The 21,959-nt window shown below is 43.2% G+C and overlaps 2 protein-coding genes across 20 annotated transcripts in view; one reads left to right on the forward strand and one right to left on the reverse strand.

Annotated features, from left to right (window-relative positions):
* Positions 1-1,925: 1,925 nt before the first annotated feature.
* Positions 1,926-14,143, reverse strand: PRR14L (proline rich 14 like). Of its 3 annotated transcripts, none has more exons than XM_061370644.1 (6): positions 8,615-14,143; positions 5,006-5,074; positions 4,169-4,337; positions 3,775-3,881; positions 3,590-3,661; positions 1,926-3,172 (listed from the first exon to the last, which is right to left on the reverse strand). In XM_061370644.1, exons 1-6 carry the CDS (start codon positions 11,752-11,754, stop codon positions 2,890-2,892), a joined length of 3,840 nt encoding a protein of 1,279 aa, XP_061226628.1. In that variant the 5' UTR covers positions 11,755-14,143; the 3' UTR covers positions 1,926-2,889. The 3 variants fall into 3 exon arrangements, with proteins under 3 accessions (XP_061226628.1, XP_061226627.1, XP_061226629.1); XM_061370643.1 differs by having other exon boundaries at positions 8,450-14,143; XM_061370645.1 differs by lacking the exon at positions 8,615-14,143 and having other exon boundaries at positions 5,006-6,921.
* Positions 14,144-21,171: 7,028 nt separating this feature from the next.
* The window catches only part of DEPDC5 (DEP domain containing 5, GATOR1 subcomplex subunit), a 47,516-nt gene continuing 46,728 nt past the window's right edge, over positions 21,172-21,959 (forward strand). For 5 of the 17 annotated variants that reach the window (XM_061370649.1, XM_061370662.1, XM_061370653.1 and 2 more), the window contains exon 1: positions 21,175-21,296. The gene's annotated coding sequence lies outside the window, so the exon portion shown is untranslated. Of the gene's footprint in view, positions 21,297-21,959 lie in introns of all 17 variants that reach the window. The other 12 variants (XM_061370648.1, XM_061370661.1, XM_061370652.1 and 9 more) reach the window with 5 other exon arrangements.

Consider the following 21,959-nt stretch of genomic DNA (forward strand, 5'->3'; position numbering starts at 1 on the left):
CTTGGCTCTGCAAAACCTCCTACTAAGAGGCAGGACGTGGCAAAAGCTTTGCAATTCTCAGGCTGCTTTAGTCATCAGTCTGTGAGCAACACCTACAGTGTCTTTCCATGATAATACAAACAAAAAAAAAGAAATCCTCACTGGAGTAGGTTCCCTTTATGAAAAGGCAAATGTACATATCCTTTAGATGTATGCAGGACCCCAAAAGATGCATCCTCTATACTTGTTTCTTTCAATTGTCTGGGACAGAAGCAGCTCAGAGTGGCAAATACCTAGCTTTTGCACAGACATCACTCCCAGTGTACAAGCAGCAGCCACAAGGAACAAGACTGTTCCACAAATGCTGTAAACAGGAACAGAGGTGGGAAAGGAAGAAAGAAAAAGTGCACAAGCATGGCTGACATCTGTATGCTGGAGGGGCAGAAGAGATGCTTTGTCTAAATAAGCTTACATCATCATACAAATACTAAACCAAAGAGAATAATGCTGTGTATTTAGGTTGCCACAAACTAAGGTCTGCGACATGCTAGGCAACTGCAACGTCATTTTGTAACTCCAATTATTGTAAACAAAAGAGAATTGAATGTTTCCATTGCTCTGCTAAAAAAGCTAAGGAAATGATATTTCAAAGCAATCAGAAACAAGACAGAGCAGGGAAGCAGACCAAAAAACCCCCCCCTCAAAACAAGAAACCCCACAACCCAAAGGAAAAAATACATTCCATGATCTGAAGCACATTAGAGGTCTGAACTTTGCCTGGACCCAAATTTCATCTCACCCCACCCACACCCTTTTTCCTTTAAAGCCCCAATAAGGTTCAGCTCAATTGTGTCACAGCACTAGAAGCCTCCCACATAAATGGAAGATGAATGAATGCTGTGTAACAATCCCGTTCTGTAGCATACAACCATAAAAATATATATCTCACCCTTGCAACAGCTTTCAACCAGTCAGTAACTAGGCTAATAAACCACTATAGGGAAAGTTTCAAACACTTTTTTAAAAGGCAGTTGACCTTTTGTTTTTTAGGGATTTCTTTGTACAAAAATAGAGTATCCAAGTGTTGTACAGCAGCCCCAATAGGCTAACCAGACCCTGCTGCTGCAATCATATGCCACTATGTTCAAAGTTTGCCTGTGTTATTTTACCCTCAAAACTCAAACACAACTCCTTGAAGTGTGCACTCCTCTCTTGTCTACAGTCTTCCTGATTAAAGACAACTGGCCTTCAGAACAAGAATGTAAACTTCTAGGAATCCCAGCACATAAGCTGGGAGGAAAACAAGCCCAGGTTACACTTTGAGACTCAGCACAGAGTCTGTAATAATCCTCTTCTATTTGTCCACTTCCAAAGCTCTGGAATTTAACACATCACTTGTTAATTTTTAGTTTTCTGTTCAGTCAGTAACAGAAGTGGCAAAGCAACAGAAGATAATGATGGTATTCTCAGTCCTGCATTTACTTGGACTTCACTAAAAATACCCACCCACTAGACACTTGCTTAGTTTGAAGGTAAATAGAAACTCTGTTCTATGGGTAGGGAAATAAGAAAGTGCAAGTTTCAAGTGACAAGTGAGAGAAAGAACAGAGTAATTTGAGCATTCCAGCAATGACTGCTTTGCCTGAATAACTTCTATAGGCACTAAAGGTCAGAAATTACCTGAACTGCAGCTAGCATTCATTTTGAATTATGCTTCAAGTAAGTTAGAAGTTACCCCAGAGCTGAGCTCCCTTCCCTCAAATGGTATAGCTGAGAAATTGCCCAGTGCTGCATCAGATAATTAGAAATGGCCTTACATAATGAAACAGAAAGTTCCACATGCCAGGAGGCTCTTTGTACAATACTAGCTATGTACAAGAGTGCTGTTATACATATTTAATTATGAGCTACATGAATTAATGAATTGTAAATCTAAAATGCTAGAAAAAGGATTTATTTTCTTGTTGGCATTAAAATCAAGTTGGTATTTTTAATGAAATTAAAATCACTTAGAGATGAATCTCAGATTTTGCTGGTGTTCCCTGCATGCAGCAGCCCGGCTCAGTTAGTAAAAATCTCTACTTATGTATCCTGCAGCTTAATATCCTCGTGGGCTAATTACCTTTTTCTCTGGAGGAGAGGCTGCCATCAACCAAGTAGGTAACAACGCTACTATTAGGGAAAAAAATTAGTACTGGGCACATTTTTTTCTTACAATATTACCTTGTTTTTGAGCTCAGACATGTTAAAATATGTCCTCATACAGCAAATAAAGAAACATATACAAAGTGCAAGTTATTTAAAATCTAGTTATGTGGGGCTTCTGCTGCCTGAAGCCAGGAAGGACAGAGAAACTCAGAAGGAACCATCTAAGTAAACGGAAGGAACAAACAATTGAAAGCAAACCCAGACAGGTACTTTTAATTATCAAAAAGTTAGTGGCATATCAAGAATGTGTTTGCTAGAATTTATCTTTATCAAATACCATATCTCTTCTGTCACTGTTCAAAATAGCCATTACAGTAACAACAGCAGACGCAAATGTGCAAATGATCTGAAGTTCAGAGTTCTAGCATCACTGAAGGTGCGCTACTTCCTCCTTTACACTCCTACTCTACCCCCCATAAAGTATTTAAATGTAATTAAACATTAGCAGTAATTTCCAGGGGCTGGGAAAGGAATGGTAAATTGGATGTGGCTGTGTTACACTCAAACAGGGACCTAAAAGAATCCCTTCAATAGCATTAAAAAAAAATTAAATTAAAAAAACCCACAAAATAGCACCTTAATGAGGGCCACAGCCAAAACCAGCTCATCACATATTAGAGCAGAGAGGCAGAGTAACGTATGAAGAATTCAGTAGGTTTCTCCCAAAAAGACTAAAATACTAAAAGACTGGATCATTTTCAGCTAAATGGCTCCCTCAGAGGCCTGCTCCTGTTCAGCCTCATTCGCAAAGAAGACGTCAAGGTCCATTAGCTTCTGACTCAGAAGAGCATCTAACTCTGCACTCGGGAGTGCAGCTTTTTTTGCCCGGGTGAAACTACCCACTGCTTTGATTTTGCCTCGTCTCTTCCTTTTCCGAGGAAGAGTAAAGTCCTGAAACTCCAGAATCCGCTTCCTCTTCTGCTGGCTGACAGAGATCAAGCATCCATTTTTCTCCTTGGGCTCTTCAAAGATCGTTTCCAAGCTCCTGATAAAAGCAAAGGATAGAACCCATGAATACTCAGGGAGCAGGTAACCACCTTACCAGGACAGGAAGTCAAGCGGATTTCACAACCCAAGTAAACACACTTCTAGCTTTTACATTCTTACAGTTCCTTCACACCTCTTGTAACATGTACTTGCCTACAGTGTACACCTCCTGCAACTGCACATTACTGCTAGCTAAATAATCTGTTATTGGTGCACAGATTGGGTTGCTTTCAGTCCAAAAGCACAGTTACAGAAACAGTAGAAGATCAGATTTTTGAACTTTCCCTACCACTTTAAATTAGAGCAGTTTAAAAGATTTTTCTCCCTTTTAGCTTTCAGACACCTTTAATCTCCTTTCTCTCTGCCTAACTAATGCACATTTATCTTGGTTTTCTCATTAGAAAGCAGAACCAACCTGGCTGGAGGAGGGGACTTGTAGTTCTTGTTTGTGTAAATTTCTTCTAAGCTAAATTCTTTCTTCTTAAGCCTGAAAATGTAATGAACAAATCAGTCAAGGAAGAAGAATTCCAAAACTACCTCTCTTCACAACAAGCAGGTTTACAAGAGCCAGTATGTGTCCATTTATAAGACACTGCTTACCTTTGTGGTTTGGGTAATCCCATTGGAGTAAGGTTAGGGTCTGGCTTAGGAACAGTTTTCCTGATTGGGATTTGTGAGACTTTCTTTGGCCTCTTTTCTGGCTCAGTCTTAAGAAAGAAAAAGGGATAAAAAGGAGAAAAAGTTAAAACAAAGGAAATAATGACCATACTAGTCAATAGAATTCCCTTTTGAGTGTACATTTTCTATAGAATAATCACTCCTCTTTGCTTTGTCACCTCATTTCTGCTTGAATAAAAGGAAGAAGCATCACAGACTAGGCATAGCAGCCTGTTTTCTCTCCTCATCTTTAACAGTTATTAGACATTCAGTAGCAAGAGCTTCAAGTTCTGGGGAACCAAGAGTCCGAGACACCTAAAATCTAAAATGAACTCACTTTTTCCAGTTCTTTGTCATCCTGGGATATAAGACAGGCTGGAACAGAAGCATCACCTCCATCAAGGACATGGACCTGGAGTTCACATGCTGGAAGCCTGGGGGGCAATGGTGATGATTCCAGATGTGAGCAAGGCTTAGGTAATGGAAGAGGGAATGAAGTTTCTAGACTGTAACAGAGAAGGAAGGGAACATATTAGATTAATACCCAATTTATGCTACAACAGCATACCATGCTCTCAGGTGATATTCCTAAATTGCAATATGAGCACAAAAAGCAATACCGTTCACTGTAATTGCTCAAAGTGAGTGAACTCTTTCTGCAGTACAGTTAAAAATTTACAGCTCTACTTAGTAACTACTGATAGAAGAAAGTGATTAACCTCCTTTTCTGCCAGCAAATCTTTGACACAACTATTAATTATACTTTTTGTTTCCAGATAAATATAAAAGCTTTATCTTTGCCATCCCAAAGCTGGAAAAGAATAGAAGGAACATGCGGCACCTAACATCCCATCAGTCAGACAGAAAGAACAGAGATCCAAGTAAGGAAACAAACTTCTCTAGTATCAGATATTCATTTAATAACAAGTGGCACAACACACTTGAAAGTAACAGAATTGCTCTGTGCAATGAGCTACATGGTGTTTGCATTAATGCCCCTCCACACTTCTCCATTACATGGTCCAGTCAGTTTACTTCACTAACTTCTTAATCAAAAAGCTATTCTTGCAATAAGCTGCCGAAAGCTGAAAGCCAAACTGACATAAGCAATGTCTTTCTGAGAAAGTTTATGATCCCACTACTCAGAATAAATGCCAAAGTTCAAGAGACTCACCAAATCTCATGACTTTCAGTCTGTAGTGCTTCCATACTCTGTATAGGTAAGTGCGGTGTGATGGCATAGCTGGTTCCAAAGAAGAATGAACAAAACAAAACAAAGACAGACAGAAATTAGGTCTACACTACAAAACAGTTGAGGGGAAAATTGTTAGTATAAACTCGACTGGAAGACAAAAAATGCTAGCATCAGGAATGGGAATGAAAGACTAAAACGATGAAAGAACAAGCCACATCTCCCATTTAGTCCACTAAATTTCACTGACAGCTTGCTAGGGAAATAGTCCTACTTTCACTTAAAAATGGTAGTGATGAGAAAAGGAAACAAAAGTACAGAAAGAGGGAGACAGCATTAGTCTGGAACTTGTTTCTATGAAAGTCTATATTCCTCATTCAACCCCCCCAGGTTTTAAAATTAAAGTAACCAAAAACCTTGAAGGAGTTGGATACTAAATAAAAAAGAAGGGAAAGGAAGGGTTTCCATCAGATTAACTCCCTGTTGTCTCTAACTCCCACAGTTTTACTTGAATATACTTAGTTGATTGGAATAACCAAAGGCCTTTCCATAAGGGTTGGTAATTATCATAACTCCATGGCATAAAAGTCAGAACAGCAGCTCAAAGTCCTTCAATATTAAGCTTTATTTTTGTGCTCATACTATTAATATAATCAAAATCAGCTGGGACAGCTTTTATTACATTAAACAGCAAATCTTGTACTTGCTGTTCTCCCAAGCTAACAGCTAAATGTATGTCACAGTTCTAAGGCAAAAAAAGTTACAGCCAGACTGCAATGCTACAGATAAATGAAAACCAACCATGCTGGCAGCACAGATAAGTCCAAATATAAGGAGGTCAGAAAGATCCTTTCTTGTGTTTGCCATTTAATATCACAACTATAACATTTTGCTTTTCTCCATGTTCCAGATGCTATCCCAGCACCTGGAACCTGTACCAATAGTGCATCAGACCCTTCGTGCTGGAGGCAGAGCTTTTACCGATTTATGCAATAATAATAATAATAAAAATAAATTACTGGGGGAGGAAAAAAAAGACACTTTAGAAATTTTGAATCCAAATGAGCACTAATTAGAAAAAATATTTCACTTAAAGAATGCTTTTACTGGAGGTGGAAGTGACAGAAGATTCTTAGGCAGGAGAAATACTCCACTTCCTTGTTTTCCTGTTATTAAAACCATTAACTATGAATGAAATAATTTAAAGAGGACAAATCTGTTCCAGAAATAAATAGGCTGTGGACAGCTGGGAGCCACCTGTTAATTTTTCTGTTTTTTAAATATCTTAATTGAAAAAGGCAAAGATTTTTGGTCATACTGGGAGCTGAAAATGTTTTTCTTGTGCACCAAACATACATCCTGTATTCCTGTATTTATACACCAAACATTTATTTCATAGGAGACTTTTTTTTTTGAGTACACACAAATTTAGGATAGATTCACTGAATTATCCTGGTGGCACTGTTCCTGCTAATGGCTTTCTAAAAAGTTTTATTACTTGATGAGAAGAGGTTGTCAATCTTCAGCAAAATGGGATCTAAAGTTGTGTTAAATACTTGAAATGTTAGGTTTTGTTCATGTTGCTTTACAGCAAAACCTTTAATATGAATTTTTGCTTAACTGTTTTACAAATAGAACTTATTTGCTGCACTTATTTAAATTTCCACAAACCATCTTTTCAGCTCACTGCATGCTACAATAGCTTCACCTTAAAGCAAATCTGAATAGGCAGAATTGAGGCGCTCTAATACATACATCTGTAGGGTATTTTAGAGAAACCCCCCCCAAAGTTAAAACAGTCTAAAACTCAGTTTGTTTTTCACTTGAAGTGATGAAGTTTGATTTGACTTCTCTCCCTTTGGGATAAAGATCATTCATAGCAAAACATTCAATTTTTAAATCACCCGTTATGTCAAGGAATTATATCCTCTTGCACTTCAGCTAACTGGATATGCTATAACAAGCTGCCTGGGAGTCTGTGGACTTAAGTGTAGGAGAAAACATGACAGCATAAGTCAGCTCTGATCTCTCAGTCCAAGGATAACATGCCTCAACACCACAAAGTAAGAAATTCACCTCAAATGCAGGCCTAAGTTTTAAAAAAGTGTTTGTTTTGGTTTTGAAGAATGGCAACAATATCTTATATTTAAGTTTAGTGCTTGAACTGCAGTTCACTGGTGTGATTACTTCCAGAGTACTAATTCATTCTCTAGAAAATTAAGCATGATACACTGACTCACATGGAATCAAAAAGAATGCAGGTCCAACAGAATGTGCTGTGAAGTTGTCTCTATGCCATTATTCAGCCTCGTTCTTTTAGTGCCGACAGCTCCCAGAGTGGAGCAGTACTTTTATAAGCTCACTCACACCTTTGGTAGGCATTAGAACTTAAACTAAATGAGGTACTTAAACTTTTAGGTATGTTATCCTTTTCTACAAAGCAAAGTAGAGCAGTAGTTTATCTGGCAAGAGTTTTGGTTATACGTATGTCGAGCCACTGACATAAAATAAGTCATATTCAACAGTTCTTTAAAGACTGCCATATTAAAGAAAATACTTAATCAAATTGACTTTTCTACAGTGCTGGTGAGCCTGCACTCTGTCCAGAAAGCTCAAGACCATAAAATCAGGGACTGAGCTGCCTGTGTCACTCAGGCATAAAGGGCAAAATCTTTGCTCAAGAGCATGCAAAACTCCTGTAGCAGAGCTAGGAACCTCTTCTCCCATTTTGTTTCTTAGTAAAAGGAATACCAATGACAAAGTTACATATACTGAGTAGGTAACAGTCCTCTTCCCATTCATAATGAGAATGATGCACACACAAAATTCATTACCAACCTTAAGTGGAGCTACACTTGCTTGTGCCAGCAATACATCAGGCACATACTATCAAAAGGCACAGCATACATAAAAAGGTTTCAGCTAGCATAGAAATGTTATGGAATACAATTAAAAATCTAACTGAATTCCACCTCTCACTCCTCAGGATTCTTCCTAATCTGATATTGGGCTTTTTTCAGTGGTTCCAAGTGGCACTTGTGGCTCAGACCTCTGAAAAAAACTTTCCTACCTCAGAAATCCAGTTGTTCTGCAGTCACTCTGAATAGACCTAATGAAGTAGCTCACCTCTCTGCATTACCTATTCTGAGGCATGGTGTGTATATTTTGCAAGAGAAAAGAGTTAGCCATTCTGCCGAAATAGGAGACTGTTAAAGAAATGAAGGCAAATATATTTAAATTCAGTTAACAGACTATTCTGTATGGAAGCATCTTCCATGTTGAGACATTTTTTGAGTAGAATGTGTAGATTTGGAACAGGGGAAACTCACCCTCCACTGCAAGCTGCAAATACCCTCTCCCTCTCAAAAAGGAGCAAGTACATACCTTGTAGGTATTTAATCTCAGAAATAAATTGATGGGTTTTACCTGTTTGCGATGCCCACGCTTGGCTGCCACTTGCAATCACTGGAACGGAGAGGAGTGATTTCAGAAGGCCAGGCAGAAGAACCATGCTGACTCCATATGGAGAGTACCCTGCCCAATGAGTATGGCAATGAAGAGACGAGGTCATTTGATACAGAAGGTGGATACCTTGCCCCTTTCAAACCCTGTGCGAATTGCGATATAAATAGTCTCTGGATGGTAGGAATATGACTAGTTAAGTTTCTTCTTCTTGTCCAAATCCTGTAGCACCCAGGGGAAGAAATTGCTAACACTGTGTGAAGGCCAGCCATGGAGCAACTGCCTCTTCTTTTAGCTATGGAGTTCCTTCGCCGGTCACGACGAAGGACAACAGCCCCTTGGGTTGTTAGAGAGAGAGAGGAATGCAGTTCATTATTTACACTGGAATCTTCTTGGAAAGCTGTTGTATCTGAACAGCTCTGAGACAGGAAAAAAGAGAAAGTCCACTTCAAAGGCGGTGCTGGCATTTCTCCCAAAACTGGTCCGTGACGTACAGAGTGCTGGGATGTCATCCCTGTGAGGTCTGTCACAGGACTGGAGTCCAATTTTATGTGAAAAGAAATTGGGAAAACTGTGGTATCCAAAAAAGAGGTTGGAGGCGTGTGGCTCAAGTCTGAAAAAAGTATTTTGGTAGATTCTACAGGATAAAGTGCCAAAGGCTGAAAGCTGAACATCTTGGTGCACCGACTGTCAGCCCAGCGTGACTGTAAGTTCCTGTTAATGCAAGAAAAGGCTTCTGATAGATTCTTATACCTACGTTGGCTGTACCTCTCACCTACTGGAAGAAGTTCAGCAGAACGTGGCAGAGGTTCTACCTTATGGCTGCTCTTGGCAGGAGCCAGGAGCTGGCTGGCCATGGCAGACAGCTTGCTCAACAGTGCTGGTTCTTTGGTACATTTTCTAAGTCTCAAGCTGTTCAACAAACTGCATCTCTTGGCCCTCTGCCTTGGCATATGCACACACCTCATGGCTGCTTCTGCTCCCAGTGCCGGTGGTTTACATGGGAAGTACAAAGATTCAAGAAGTGTGTTTTCCTCTTTAGGGAATACCTCTGGGGGAATCTCAAAAAAAGGTGAGCTTCTATTCTTTTTGCCTTTTCTTACTACTTTTAGCTGATATGATGTGGGAAGTTTTTTGCATGTCCTTCCAGGCTGTTTCTTTAATGGAAGAGGTTCTCTTTGCTTAGTTGTAGTTCCAAAGGCACCAGCGATTCCATCATACCCTAAATTAAGGTTCAGGTTTTGCATTTCTGAATCCTGAGTCTTCAAAAACTGTGAACTAATAACATCTGTGGTAATCTTTGGCCTTTTGACTTCTTGTAAAGTGCTACATAGTTTATTTTCACTGCTACCCACAGCAAAAATCTCTTCTGAAGGACTTTCAAACTTTGTATTTCTTGATGTCACCAAGTCACCTGAAGAGCTGTATAGGAGTCCAGAACTGTGCAACATACTTGGTCGCAGTGTGATTTTTGCTTTCTCTTGATATTCTGACTTCTGTTCTTGTGCCTTGTCTGACAGATGTTCTTTCATCTTCTTACACTTCTTCTTTTGTTTAGGTACCTGACATTTCTCTGTTTGATCAAGTCTCTCTGAACCTGAAACCTCATTTTCCTTGCAAACGGAATGAGTTAGTGTAGTGTCCCGGCCTTCTGTAATCAAATTTACATTATCTTTGCTTTGTGCATTTAATTTGTAAGGCACACATACTTCATTGCAAACCACACAGTTTGGGGGTAATTCTTTGGAACTGTTTGATAGTGTCACAGGTGGGTAAAATGGGGGCATTGGATTACACTGCAATTCTGGTGAAGTTTCTGCATCAGATGCAGCTTCAGCTTGACAATCATGCCGAGTTTCTGACAGGAGATTGGTACCTGCTAAGTTTCTGAGCTTTGTATCACTTGTTCTTTCTTTTGAAAGACTATTTAAGTTAGATCTTGGGATTTCTTCCAAAATCTTTCCATAATTCTCAGTACTGAGAGGGACTATTTTGCTACCAGGCTTTTCTGAATCTTCTGAAAAGGCCCATGGACAATCTTCTCCATCAAGAAAAGAATCTGTGGGCAAGTTTCTTCTAGGGGCTACTTCTCTTCTCATCTTCTCTTCCACACATGTATTCTTAAACTTCTCTCCACAGTGAGTCTTTTTTGGTTGGGTCTCATCCATGCCTTTTACACTTAGCATGCTATGTCCCTCAGCTCTCAGACTTTCTTTGCTGTAGGCACAAACCCTTGAGCATTTTGCACCATTCAGAAAGCTGGTTATGGCTTCATTATCTGACAACAGAACCTTGGGTTTGTTGGCTTTTCTCTTACCAGACATTGTTACAGAAAGATGCTTTGCCACTGAAGAATCTTTGCTAAAAGCTTCAGCTGCAGATGAATCGCAGTTATCCATTTGTGTATTCCCAGATAACAGACACTGCTTTTCTTTCTCAGGCAGAGAGATTCCCAGATCCAGAAATGATGGTGTTTCTGAATCCACCCGAGTCTCATTATAAGAGTCTTGGATGTCAAACTTTCTGAAATGGGATGCAGCAACATCCTTTTGAGTGTCAGTTTCTTTACAAGGCTCAGATGTTAACTGTGGGGAAGAGTTACTTAAGATAGATTTTATTCTCAGACTCTTGTTTTCTGTCTCTGAAAGCACATTCATACTTTCTGGCTTATATGACAGACTCCCAGCAACTGATGAGAAGGGCAAAAATTGGGCACTAACTGGATTTTCCTGATCCTCCACTGATGACTTCACCTTTGGCAAAGATTGCTGCATTTTGTTCCCTGCAAGCACTGGCTCTGCTTTCTCTTCTGCACATTTGAGAAAGCAAGCACGCTGCGAACAATGTGATTTGCTATCAGAAAAGCTTTGTTCAAGACTTCCTTTATTTTCTCTTTCACATCTGTTCTTGCATTCTTTTTGTTCGATTGTCTTCTCTTCAGTTAGATCACTGACAAAGCCCACGTCTCCTGAGCAGTGTTCATTTCTCTCACCATTTAAAGAGTCCAAACCCATTGCACTCTCTTTCAGAGTTCCTTGCAAATTGTCCTCTCTTACACACTTAGGAGCTTCTGGAGGCAGGTCGTGACCTGTTTTTAACAGTATCTCTTTGCTCTGACTAGAGCCAATTGATATTTTGGTTTCTTCCACAGAGCTAGCCTTAGTTTGTAAGCTGGTGTTTGGCAGTTTACTTAAACTTTCTAAATGTTGCTTGCTGCCTGGAACTGGGCCATCAAACTCACTCTGAGACACAAGACACTGATTTTCCATTGGACGAAAGGTCTTCTCTGCTTGAATATTCCTGTTGCTGAGTAATGGAGACGTCCCACAGACTGAAGCACTGTACTTGGAGGGGTTAGATGTGAGCGATGACACTTCTTCCTCCTCACACGCTCCCAGTTCTCTCTTCTTTGGGCCTAGTGGAGAGTTGCAAAATCCAAAATTATGAACACAGGCTTCTTTGTTCAAATATCTGACTAATAGCTGTTCTCTAGTTTTATTTCTCTGATTGCCTTTAGGAACCTTTGAAGAATCCACAGTTCTTATTCTATCAAATTAATCTCTCTGGAGAGCACACACGCCGACTTGTTCTTTTGCCTCATCTCTGCCACAAACAATTTCACTGCCATCTGTTACTTTACAAAGACCAAATCGATTCAAAACCTCCATATTCTTATTTGGAACCTCATTTCTCACCAAGATAGCAATAGACTTCTCTGCAGTGTAAGCTGAGCAAAATGTGGGCTTTGCTGTGGAAACATCATTTATCCCATACAGATCTACATCTCTGTTGCCCCAGACATCTTCATAAGGAAGAGATTCACATGCCAATGGGAAGTGTGCTTTTGGAAAGATGAGTGCCTTTGAAGCTTCTCCTTCCAAATCATCATTTTCCTCAGTCTTCTTATTGACCTCAACATTAAAGGAATGACTGTTCAGGAAAACATCATCTCCACGTTTACTCCCTGATAAAACACAGGAAGTACTGGCAGCTGTACACTGGTCTTTCATACTCTGATTATTACAATCCCACGTGTCACTATGTTCGTTTTCTAAACTAGTGACCACACTCTGTGTATCTCCCACTGAAGACTTCATGCTCTTTTGGGAAATTTTGCTTGTCACATTAGGGTTCTCAGAAGTCCTGGGCCTTACTGAAGACTTGAATTTGTCTTTATGAAGCACAATTTTAGTGACTTGCTCCCCTGTTGTTCCAGAAGCACCAACTAATTCTTTTCCAGACAGATTATCCTGAGCCATGTCCCTGCTTAAAACTTCATTAGCAGTACAAGGCAGACACTCATTATGATGAGGTTCTCTTGATTTTTGTGCAACAGGAGGTAGAGTTACATTTAGTGTATAACTCAAATTAACTTCTTTGCACTGGAAAAACTGTCATTACTATTAGCTTCTGTAGCTTCAACTAAACTGCCAGCCAACTCTTCTGCTGTTGCATTACTCTCACATTCCTTTTCAAGTGGTTGTGCCTCAGGTGACCCTTTTTCTAGCTTGGTACTAAGATCCAGACAGCTGTGGCTACTGGGAGGAGAAATTTTACTGGAGGGATTATAAAAGCTTATGTCTGTCTGTTCAATTTCACAGGAAGCAGTGTTGCTCCTTTCCATCAATAGACTATTTTCTTTCATATCATCCTTGCCTAGATCACTGACAAAGAACTGCCAGTGCTCCTTGTTCAATTTACCACCATCTGACGGGGCCATTTTAAATCTTTCTTTTGAGAACTCCTCAGGAGATGAAGCAACAGAACTAAAAACTGAAGAATGACAGTGCTCAGAATTAGCACCCTCTTGACCTTCAGGACAGCTACAAACTTCAATGCTACCTCCCACAGCAGTTTTTCTCCAGCCTTCAACAGCCTCTCTAGATTCAGACCTGTATGACTTACCTACACTAGCACTTCCCTCCCTAGTATCAGATTTAGCACTAGATAATCCTTTGCTCCTTACCACTGAGATCTGCTCTGTTGGTACAGATGCGGAGGTTTGATTTTGTCCAAACCCAGTTCCATGATCATAATTAGTCTGAGTTTCCATGTTTTGGGGGGCTTCATTGCTAACTCTATGGGCTGCAGTACTATTGTTTTCTAGTGGTGTATTCCTGAAGTCCTGAAGACAGATGCTTTTCAGAACTGAACATAAAACTTTGGAATTCTTTGTGGAGAGTGTTCTACAGATGACAACCTATGAGGTTCATTATGTTTAGGTAGAGGACCAGTGCAGAAGTCATGAGCATTGTTTTCTTCACCCTGCTGATAAGTCTGGCAATTAACAAGTGATACACTGAACTCATTATCAGGATTTCCTCTGGGTAACTATTCTTCTCTAGTCTCCAAACCAGATGCAACGTTACCCCCTGTTCTCAATGGCACAGCAGTATGGGCTTTCAACCCACTGTACTCATTTGTTTCTTGTGGATGCTCTGTGGCTGATTCAATGTCCGTGACTTTCAAAGGCTCTGAAAAATCTAATGAGCTGGTTTCTGAAACCCCAGCCATGGCCAGGACTTCTAGGCATTCGCTGTTCTCAGGTGACAGACCTTTACTCACTCTGTCATTCCTGTATTCTGCTTTACTAAATACCCTAGTCCCATCAGCCTTCATACCTTGTACTTCTTCAGCGAGCTTTGGCAGAGTTCCAGCTGTCACAGAATCATAGAATAGTTAGGGTTGGAAAGGACCTTAAGATCATCCAGTTCCAACCCCCCTGCCATGGGCAGGGACACCTTGCTCTAAACCATATCACCCAAGGCTCTGTCCAACCTGGCCTTGAACACCGCCAGCGATGGAACATTCATAGCTTCCCTGGGCAACCCATTCCAGTGCCTCACCACCCTAACAGGAAAGAATTTCCTCCTTATATCCAATCTAAACTTCCCATGTTTAAGTTTTAACCCGTTACTCCTTATCCTATCACTACAGTCCCTAATGAAGTCCCTCCCCAGCATCCCTATAGGCCCCCTTCAGATACTGAAGGCTGCTATGAGGTCTCCACACAGCCTTCTCTTCTCCAGGCTGAACAGCCCCAACTTTCTCAGCCTATCTCCATACAGGAGGTGCTCCAGTCCCCTGATCATCCTCGTGGCCTCCTCTGGACTTGTTCCAACAGTTCCATGTCCTTTTTATGTTGAGGACACCAGAACTGCACACAATACTCCAAGTGAGGTCTCACGAGAGCAGAGTAGAGGGGCAGGATCACCTCCTTCGACCTGCTGGTCACGCTCCTTTTGATGCAGCCCAGGATACGGTTGCTTTCTGGGCTGCAAGCGCACACTGAAGCCAGCTCATGTTCATTTTCTCATCGACCAGCACCCCCAAGTCCTTCTCCGCAGGGCTGCTCTGAATCTCTTCTCTGCCCAGCCTGTAGCTGTGCCTGGGATTGCTCCGACCCAGGTGTAGGACCTTGCACTTGGCATGGTTAAACTTCATGAGGCTGGCATCAGCCCACCTCACAAGCGTGTCAAGGTCCCTCTGGATGGCATTCCTTCCCTCCAGCGTATCAACCGAACCACACAGCTTGGTGTCATCGGCAAACTTGCTGAGGGCGCACTCAATCCCACTGTCCATGTCAGCGACAAAGATGTTAAACAAGACCGGTCCCAACACTGATCCCTGAGGGACACCACTCGTTACTGGTCTCCAGCCGGACATTGAGCCATTGACCACAACTCTTTGTGTGCGGCCATCCAGCCAGTTCTTTATCCACCGAGTGGTCCACCTATCAAACTGATGTCTCTCCAATTTAGAGACAAGGATGTCGTGTGGGACAGTGTCAAACACTTTGCACAAGTCCAGGTAGATGACATCAACTGCTCTACCCCTGTCCATCAGTTCTGTAGTCCCATCATAGAAGGCCACCAAATTGGTCAGGCAGGATTTCCCCTTAGTGAAGCCATGCTGGCTGTCACCAAGCACCTTGTTGATTTTCATGTGCCTTAGCATGCCTTCCAGGAGAATCTGCTCCAAGATTTTGCCAGGCACAGAGGTGAGACTGACTGGTCTGTAATTCCCCGGGTCATCCATTTTCCCCTTCTTGAAAATGGGGGTTGTATTCCCCTTTTTCCAGTCATCAGGAGCTTAACCTGACTGCCATGATTTTTCAAATATGATGGCCAGTGGCTTAGCAACTTCATTTGCCAGCTCCTTCAGGATCCGTGGATGGATTTCATCAGGACCCATGGACTTGTGCACGTTCAGGTTCTTAAGATGGTCTCGAACCTGATCCTCTCCTACAGCAGACCTAAGGTCTTCATTCTCACAGTCCCTGTGTCTGCCTTCCAAGACTTGGGTGGTGTGGTCAGAGCCTTCGCCAGTGAGGACCAAGGCAAAGATGTCATTCAGAACCTCAGCCTTCTCCAAATCCAGGGCAGCCAGCTCTCCCGAGAGCTTCTGGAGAGGGCCCACATTGTCCCTAGTCTGTCTTTTATTCCCTATGTACCTATAGAATCCCTTCCTGTTAGCCTTAACATCCCAAGGTTAATTCTAACTCGACCGCAGCTTTCCTAACCTGGTCCCTAGCTTTCTGGACAACATCCCTGTATTCTTCCCAGGCCGCCTGTGCTTGCTTCCACCTTTTATAAGCCTCTTTTTTCCTTCAGACTTTCCTCAGCAGCTCCTTATCCATCCAAGGTCTCCTGGCCCTCCTGCTGCACTTCCTTCCAGTTAGGATGCAACACTCCTGAGCTTGTAGTACACGATCCTTGAATATCAACCAAGCGTTTTGGGCCCCCTGCCCTCTAGGGCTATATCCCATGGAACCTTACTAAGCAGGTTCCTGAAGAGGCCAAAGTCTGCTCTCTAAAGTCTGTCATCTGAACATGTGCTTGGTTTTCTTCTCCACAGAAAACATTAAGCAAATCAGAACCATATGCCAAATAATTTAGATCACCAACGTAATACTTATTACAGAAGGCAAATAATATGTATTTGTAACACTGAAGCTCAACAGAGATGGTACTTTATCTGCTCTGTCCTAGAATACAGCTGTGCAGAGTAGCCATTTCCATTCCTTCTTCCTTAAAGGCATTTTTGTCAGTAAGTCATCCCCAGAAAGACAATGTGTGCCTAATTCTGCCCAAGCAATTATGATTATTAAGAAACTGTTTTGTAAACTCACAAAGAAGGGGCTAATTCAAATTACAGTGACTGTAGAATATCTTCCTATTCAAAACTTCACAGGGAATATATTTGCTCAGACTTCTGCAGATCTTTTCTGTGGTTTCTATTATGAACCAAGACTTGGGGGCATTCTAAATACAAGCTTTGCTTATATGACAGCACAGAGGGAGAAAGAAAATAATTACTAGATGCAGGCAAATTGACCAAAGTATTTGAAGCTAGAAAATTATGGATCATAATGAAATTAAGATTTGTTTTGTTGTCCTCTTCCTTTGGATTCTGCACTTTAATCTACATTTTTTAAAACATCAGCAAATGAAAGAGTCTCTTTCTTTTCCACATCTTTGCTATTACTGCTCTCATATAATCCATCTTAGATGAGGGAACTGAGTGTACTATCAGCAAGTTTGCTGATGACACTAAGCTGGGAGGAGTGGCCGACACGCCAGAAGGCTGTGCTGCCATCCAGAGGGACCTGGACAGGCTGGAGAGTTGGGCAGGGAGTAACTTGATGAAATGTAAGAAGGGAAAGTGTAGAGTCCTGCATCTGGGCAGGAACAACCCCAGGTTCCAGTACAGGTTGGGGAATGACCTGTTAGAGAGCAGTGTAGGGGAGAGGGACCTGGGGGTCCTGGTGGACGACAGGATGACCATGAGCCAACACTGTGCCCTTGTGGCCAAGAAGGCCAATGGCATCCTGGGGTGTATTAGAAGGGGGGTGGTTAGTAGGTCGAGAGAGGTGTTCCTTCCCCTCTACTCTGCTCTGGTGAGACCTCATCTGGAATATTGTGTCCAGTTCTGGGCCCCTCAGTTTAAGAAGGACAGGGACCTGCTGGAGAGAGTCCAGCGCAGGGCAACTAAGATGATTAAGGGAGTGGAGCATCTCCCTTATGAGGAAAGATTGAGGGAGCTGGGTCTCTATAGTTTGGAGGAGATTGAGGGGTGACCTTATTAGTGTATATAAATATATAAAGGGGGAGTGACACGAGGATGGAGCCAGGCTCTTCTCAGTGGCAAACAATGATAGGACAAGGGGAAATGGGTACAAACTGGAACACAAGAGGTTCCACTTAAACTTGAGAATAAACTTCTTCTCAGTGAGGGTGACAGAACACTGGAACAGGCTGCCCAGGGAGGTTGTGGAGTCTCCTTCTCTGGAGACATTCAAAACCCACCTGGACCCATTCCTGTGGAACCTTATCTAGGTGTTCCTGCTCAGGCAGGGGGATTGGACTAGATGATCTTTTGAGCTCCCTTCCAATCTCTAACATACTGTGATACAAAATGAAATGCAAAACATCTGCTGTTAACACTACTTTCTGCTTTGGGGTAAATAAGTATTTGACTTAAATAACTAAAACACATCTCGTACATAAAAAGGCTTCAGGAAAAGTGCACATGCTGTCAGGAGAAGGCAGAGGATTAAGTTTTCATATTGTTCTAGCTATGCAGGGTAATAGTTTCTACTGTAAAGCAAAATAAATGACCTATCCCACAGTCACTCATCAATTCCAAATCAACAAAAAGTAACCTGGCAGAGCAGGTTGCTAAACTACACACCTGTGTTCCTCAGAGATCCCACTGCTTCAGTGCAACAGGTTCCCAAAGACTTCAACCCATGACAGTTTAAGTGGGGGTCCTCCTGCAACAAGACAGGAATATTAGTGGAGATTGATGGATTTCCTGAAATGTTCAGGGGCTGCACCTGCTCATCTGGGTCAGTTCTGAGTAAGAAAACCACTGAGAAACCTCAGGACACATCAGACCTTGCACGGAGGCAGCCTTGCATTGCACTGGTTCACACAGTTCCTTTCTGATCCTATCACTCACTATCATCTCCCTGTTAAACCCCGATGCATCCAAAGAAAATTCTTGTTTAGCAGCAATGATTTTTTGTAACACAAGCAGTTAAAATATAAGCACCTTAAAATGCAAATTGTCATGAATTTGAATCAGAAGAGTAATCCAGTCCCCAAGCCTCCCTCACGTCCCCAGACCATTACTGTACGCCTCTGTAAGGCACATGCACTTTCTCTTCCTTGGTAGAACTTGCCTTGTACCACTCCTTCCTTTGCCACAAAACCACAAATCCAGGGGCAGGTGACCTCAGTCTAATTGCAAAAAACCCTAAGCCAAACCAAGACCCCACAACCAAACTACCAGCACTATGAAATATGGGAAAACTCATCTTGGAAAACTGACTGACTGGCAACTTCATTTAACTTCATTTCCACAAACTTCTAAATAAATCAGATACCAGAATCCAGAGTTAAAACCCCAAAATATTTTAGTATTATGCAGAATACAGTAAGCAGGTCTGTACAACACAGACCTATTCACCATATCCAGGTATTCTTAATGTCCTTTCCAACCCTAACTATTCTATGATTCTATGATTTCCTGGCTAGTGTGAGTTCAGTCACCATACTTTTTTTCTCCCCTATGTTCTTCTAGGGAGTGTGAAAACTATTTACAAATGAAAGAAAGCTGAGTTTTGTGACTGTTCATTTTTCAATAGAGTATTATTTAGCACATCTTTCAGCAGCCTTTACCTAGAAAGAACATCTTGATCATCAGGGTGATAAAGCGGAGGAGTTAAAAAAAGCCATGTGAGTCTCCTTTTGAAAGAGGAAACCGACTGTGATTTCCTCTCTCAATACAAACATTAATAGTAAAAATGAAGAATAATCTTTATTTTTAGATTAAGCCCTGAAATACTAAACTGAAGCCCCTGTAGCACTGTAATACTATTACTAGTCTGAAATAATTATTATTATTATTAACCTTAGTAACTATTATGGTACCAGTAGCATATGCTGTACCCACAAAACTTGGATACTGGGCAAGGAGCTATCTAAGTTGTTTCTCCTTTTATTCAGTCAGTTTTGCTCTACGTTCTGCTACATCCCTGCATTACACCATCCCAACAATGTCTAAGAAAATGGAAAGACTGATGTTACAAAACACTGTTTGTCTCCTGAAGTAGGGTCTAATTTTGCACTGGACCCAGGCAATCCAAATAACAACTCCCATGCCAGAAGCCCCAAATAAGAAACAGGAAACCACATGGACAAAGTCATCCACCCAGTCACTTTAACCCTACATTCAAAACATCACACAAGGATGCATTTTGCCATTTGCTTACTTGTTTTTCCAAGCTTTCCCCCGGAGCAGGAGTGCAGCATTCAGTATGATACTCCTCAGCATCTTGTGCCTGTTTGCCACCTCTCTGGTATCCCTCACTAGAACAGCCTAGTCTCCTGAAGTTCCTTTTTTCATCCTCTTCAAGGTCTCCAAACGTCACCAATTCTTCACCAAGGGATTCTGCTGGCCCATGAGAAATCACCTGGAGCACATCACCCAAATCCTGGCAGAAGCTCTCTACTCCTGGTGTTGCGCAATGCTCCACTGACAGACCGCTGCCTTTTGCCAGCACAGGCACTGACATACCAGGCTTTGCACTTAACCCAACCTTAGACTCCGACACAGCCATAAGTTCCATGGAGATGCTTGTGGGCAGCCCAGGGTACACCTCCTCTACTCCAGGAGACCCCGAAGAATCAAGGAGAGATTCCACCCCAGATGAGAGCATCAGGGCAGCTGAAGATTGGTTGTCCTGAGCTTTTCACAGTTTACCCTAAAAACAAAAGCAATGTTAAGTCAACATATGTAGGAGTAATCTCCAGATTAAGAGGCACAGCTTCATTCATCAAGATTCCAGCATGTATGTTAAAGAAAGCTACTTGCAAATAATGTTTTAAGGAAGGAGCCGAGAAATGTTTGAGTTTATAAGCAAATGCTCATTAACAGAGGAAGACAGCATGAACAGAGAGATATCCCCAAGCCTTGTTTTCATATTCAAACTTCTTCCTGCAGATATAACTTCATCTTCTGGAATACCTGAAAACAGACTATCAAGCACATCAGTAGGGCTCATATTAGGCATCCTACCCCTCAGCTAAAACCAAAGCATCGTTTGTTTTTCTGTGATTTTGTTAAGTTTTTTATCTTCGAGGAAGAAGGGGAAAAACAACTTTTCTTCGTGTTTTCTGCCTAGAAAGAACACTTTAAGACACAATCCATCACACACCGTGCCTCATTAGCTTCTCTCACAGAAGCACCTCACGCTGTACGTCAGATGTGCCGTTCCAGGTCTGTTTACACACCGCTGGTATCACGTCGGGACCCTCTTCAGCCCAAACGACACACCCCGATGCCCTGCACCAGCGAGAGCGCACACATCACAGCGCGTAGCGTTCCAGGCGCTCAGATGCCGGCGGCTGAACGAACCCCCCAGTCTCCCCGCTCCTGAAGACACCTGCACCGGCAGGAGCGGTCGAAGCCCAGCGTTGCCAGAGGCATCAGTTACTCAGTTTACAAAAACACGGGCTTGAGCGCTGCTCTCCCTGCTCCCGAACCGAGACAGCCTTTAAGGAACAGGCTCCTCCGGCGCCAGCCCCGCGGGAAGGACCGCACTGCCGACGGTACCGCCGAGCCCCGGTTACGGCACGGCACGGCCCGGACGGACCGTTCCTTTGTCCGGAGCGTGGCGGCAGCGCGGACAGACTCAGCCCAGAGCCCTTCTCCTCCTCCCGGACAGAAGCCCCGGACAGCGGAGGCCCGGTCTGCTCTGCTCGTCCCCGGTGGTCCGCACCCGCCCCGAGGCAGCGACCTGAAGGTAATTATGCAACCGCCGCTGATTCCCCCAGTGTCGGCAGGGAACGGGCTCTGTCCCACAGAGTCCCCACCGCGTCCAAACAGGGCCGGGTCCACCGGCAGCCCCTCTCCCCCCGCTCCGCCTCACCGGGGGCGCCGCTGCCCATTTCCAACCGGCGGCGGCGGCGAGCGGAAGAGGCGGGCCAGCGGCAGAGACATCCCCCCTCTGCAGCCCGACGGCGGCAACGTTCCGGTCCCATTACCTCAGCGGCAGCCGACCCCGTTCCTGCCCGCCCGGCCACGCCACCCGCTCCCTCCGCCGGTCGCATCATTTCCTGATCCGGGCTCGCCCGTTCGCTCGCTTGGCCCGAACAACCGTTGACCTGGCACCAGCCCGGTGCCCGCAGCGCCCCCGCCGTGTAAAGCCCCGCCCACCGCACCGCCAGGGGTGTCCCGGCACCGCGCGTTCCCACCCGGACCGGCGGGATGCGTCACGTGACGCACGCGTGCTGGCGCGGCGGCCCCGGATGCGGAAGTGGCGAGCGCCGCCATGGGGGCTTCGCCGGGACGGTGCCGCTGTCGCCGCCGCTGCTGCTGCTGTTGAGGGACACGGGACAGGAGGTCAGGGCCCTCCGCTTGTCACTTGCTCTGTGGCCGCTGGGAGGGACGGGGCTGTACTTAGGCC

This window comes from Neopsephotus bourkii, unplaced genomic scaffold (genome assembly GCF_033783945.1).
Source record: "Neopsephotus bourkii isolate Nb327-2 ecotype Australia unplaced genomic scaffold, CSIRO-AGI_Nbou_v1 NB_1542, whole genome shotgun sequence".
NCBI lineage: Eukaryota > Metazoa > Chordata > Aves > Psittaciformes > Psittacidae > Neopsephotus > Neopsephotus bourkii.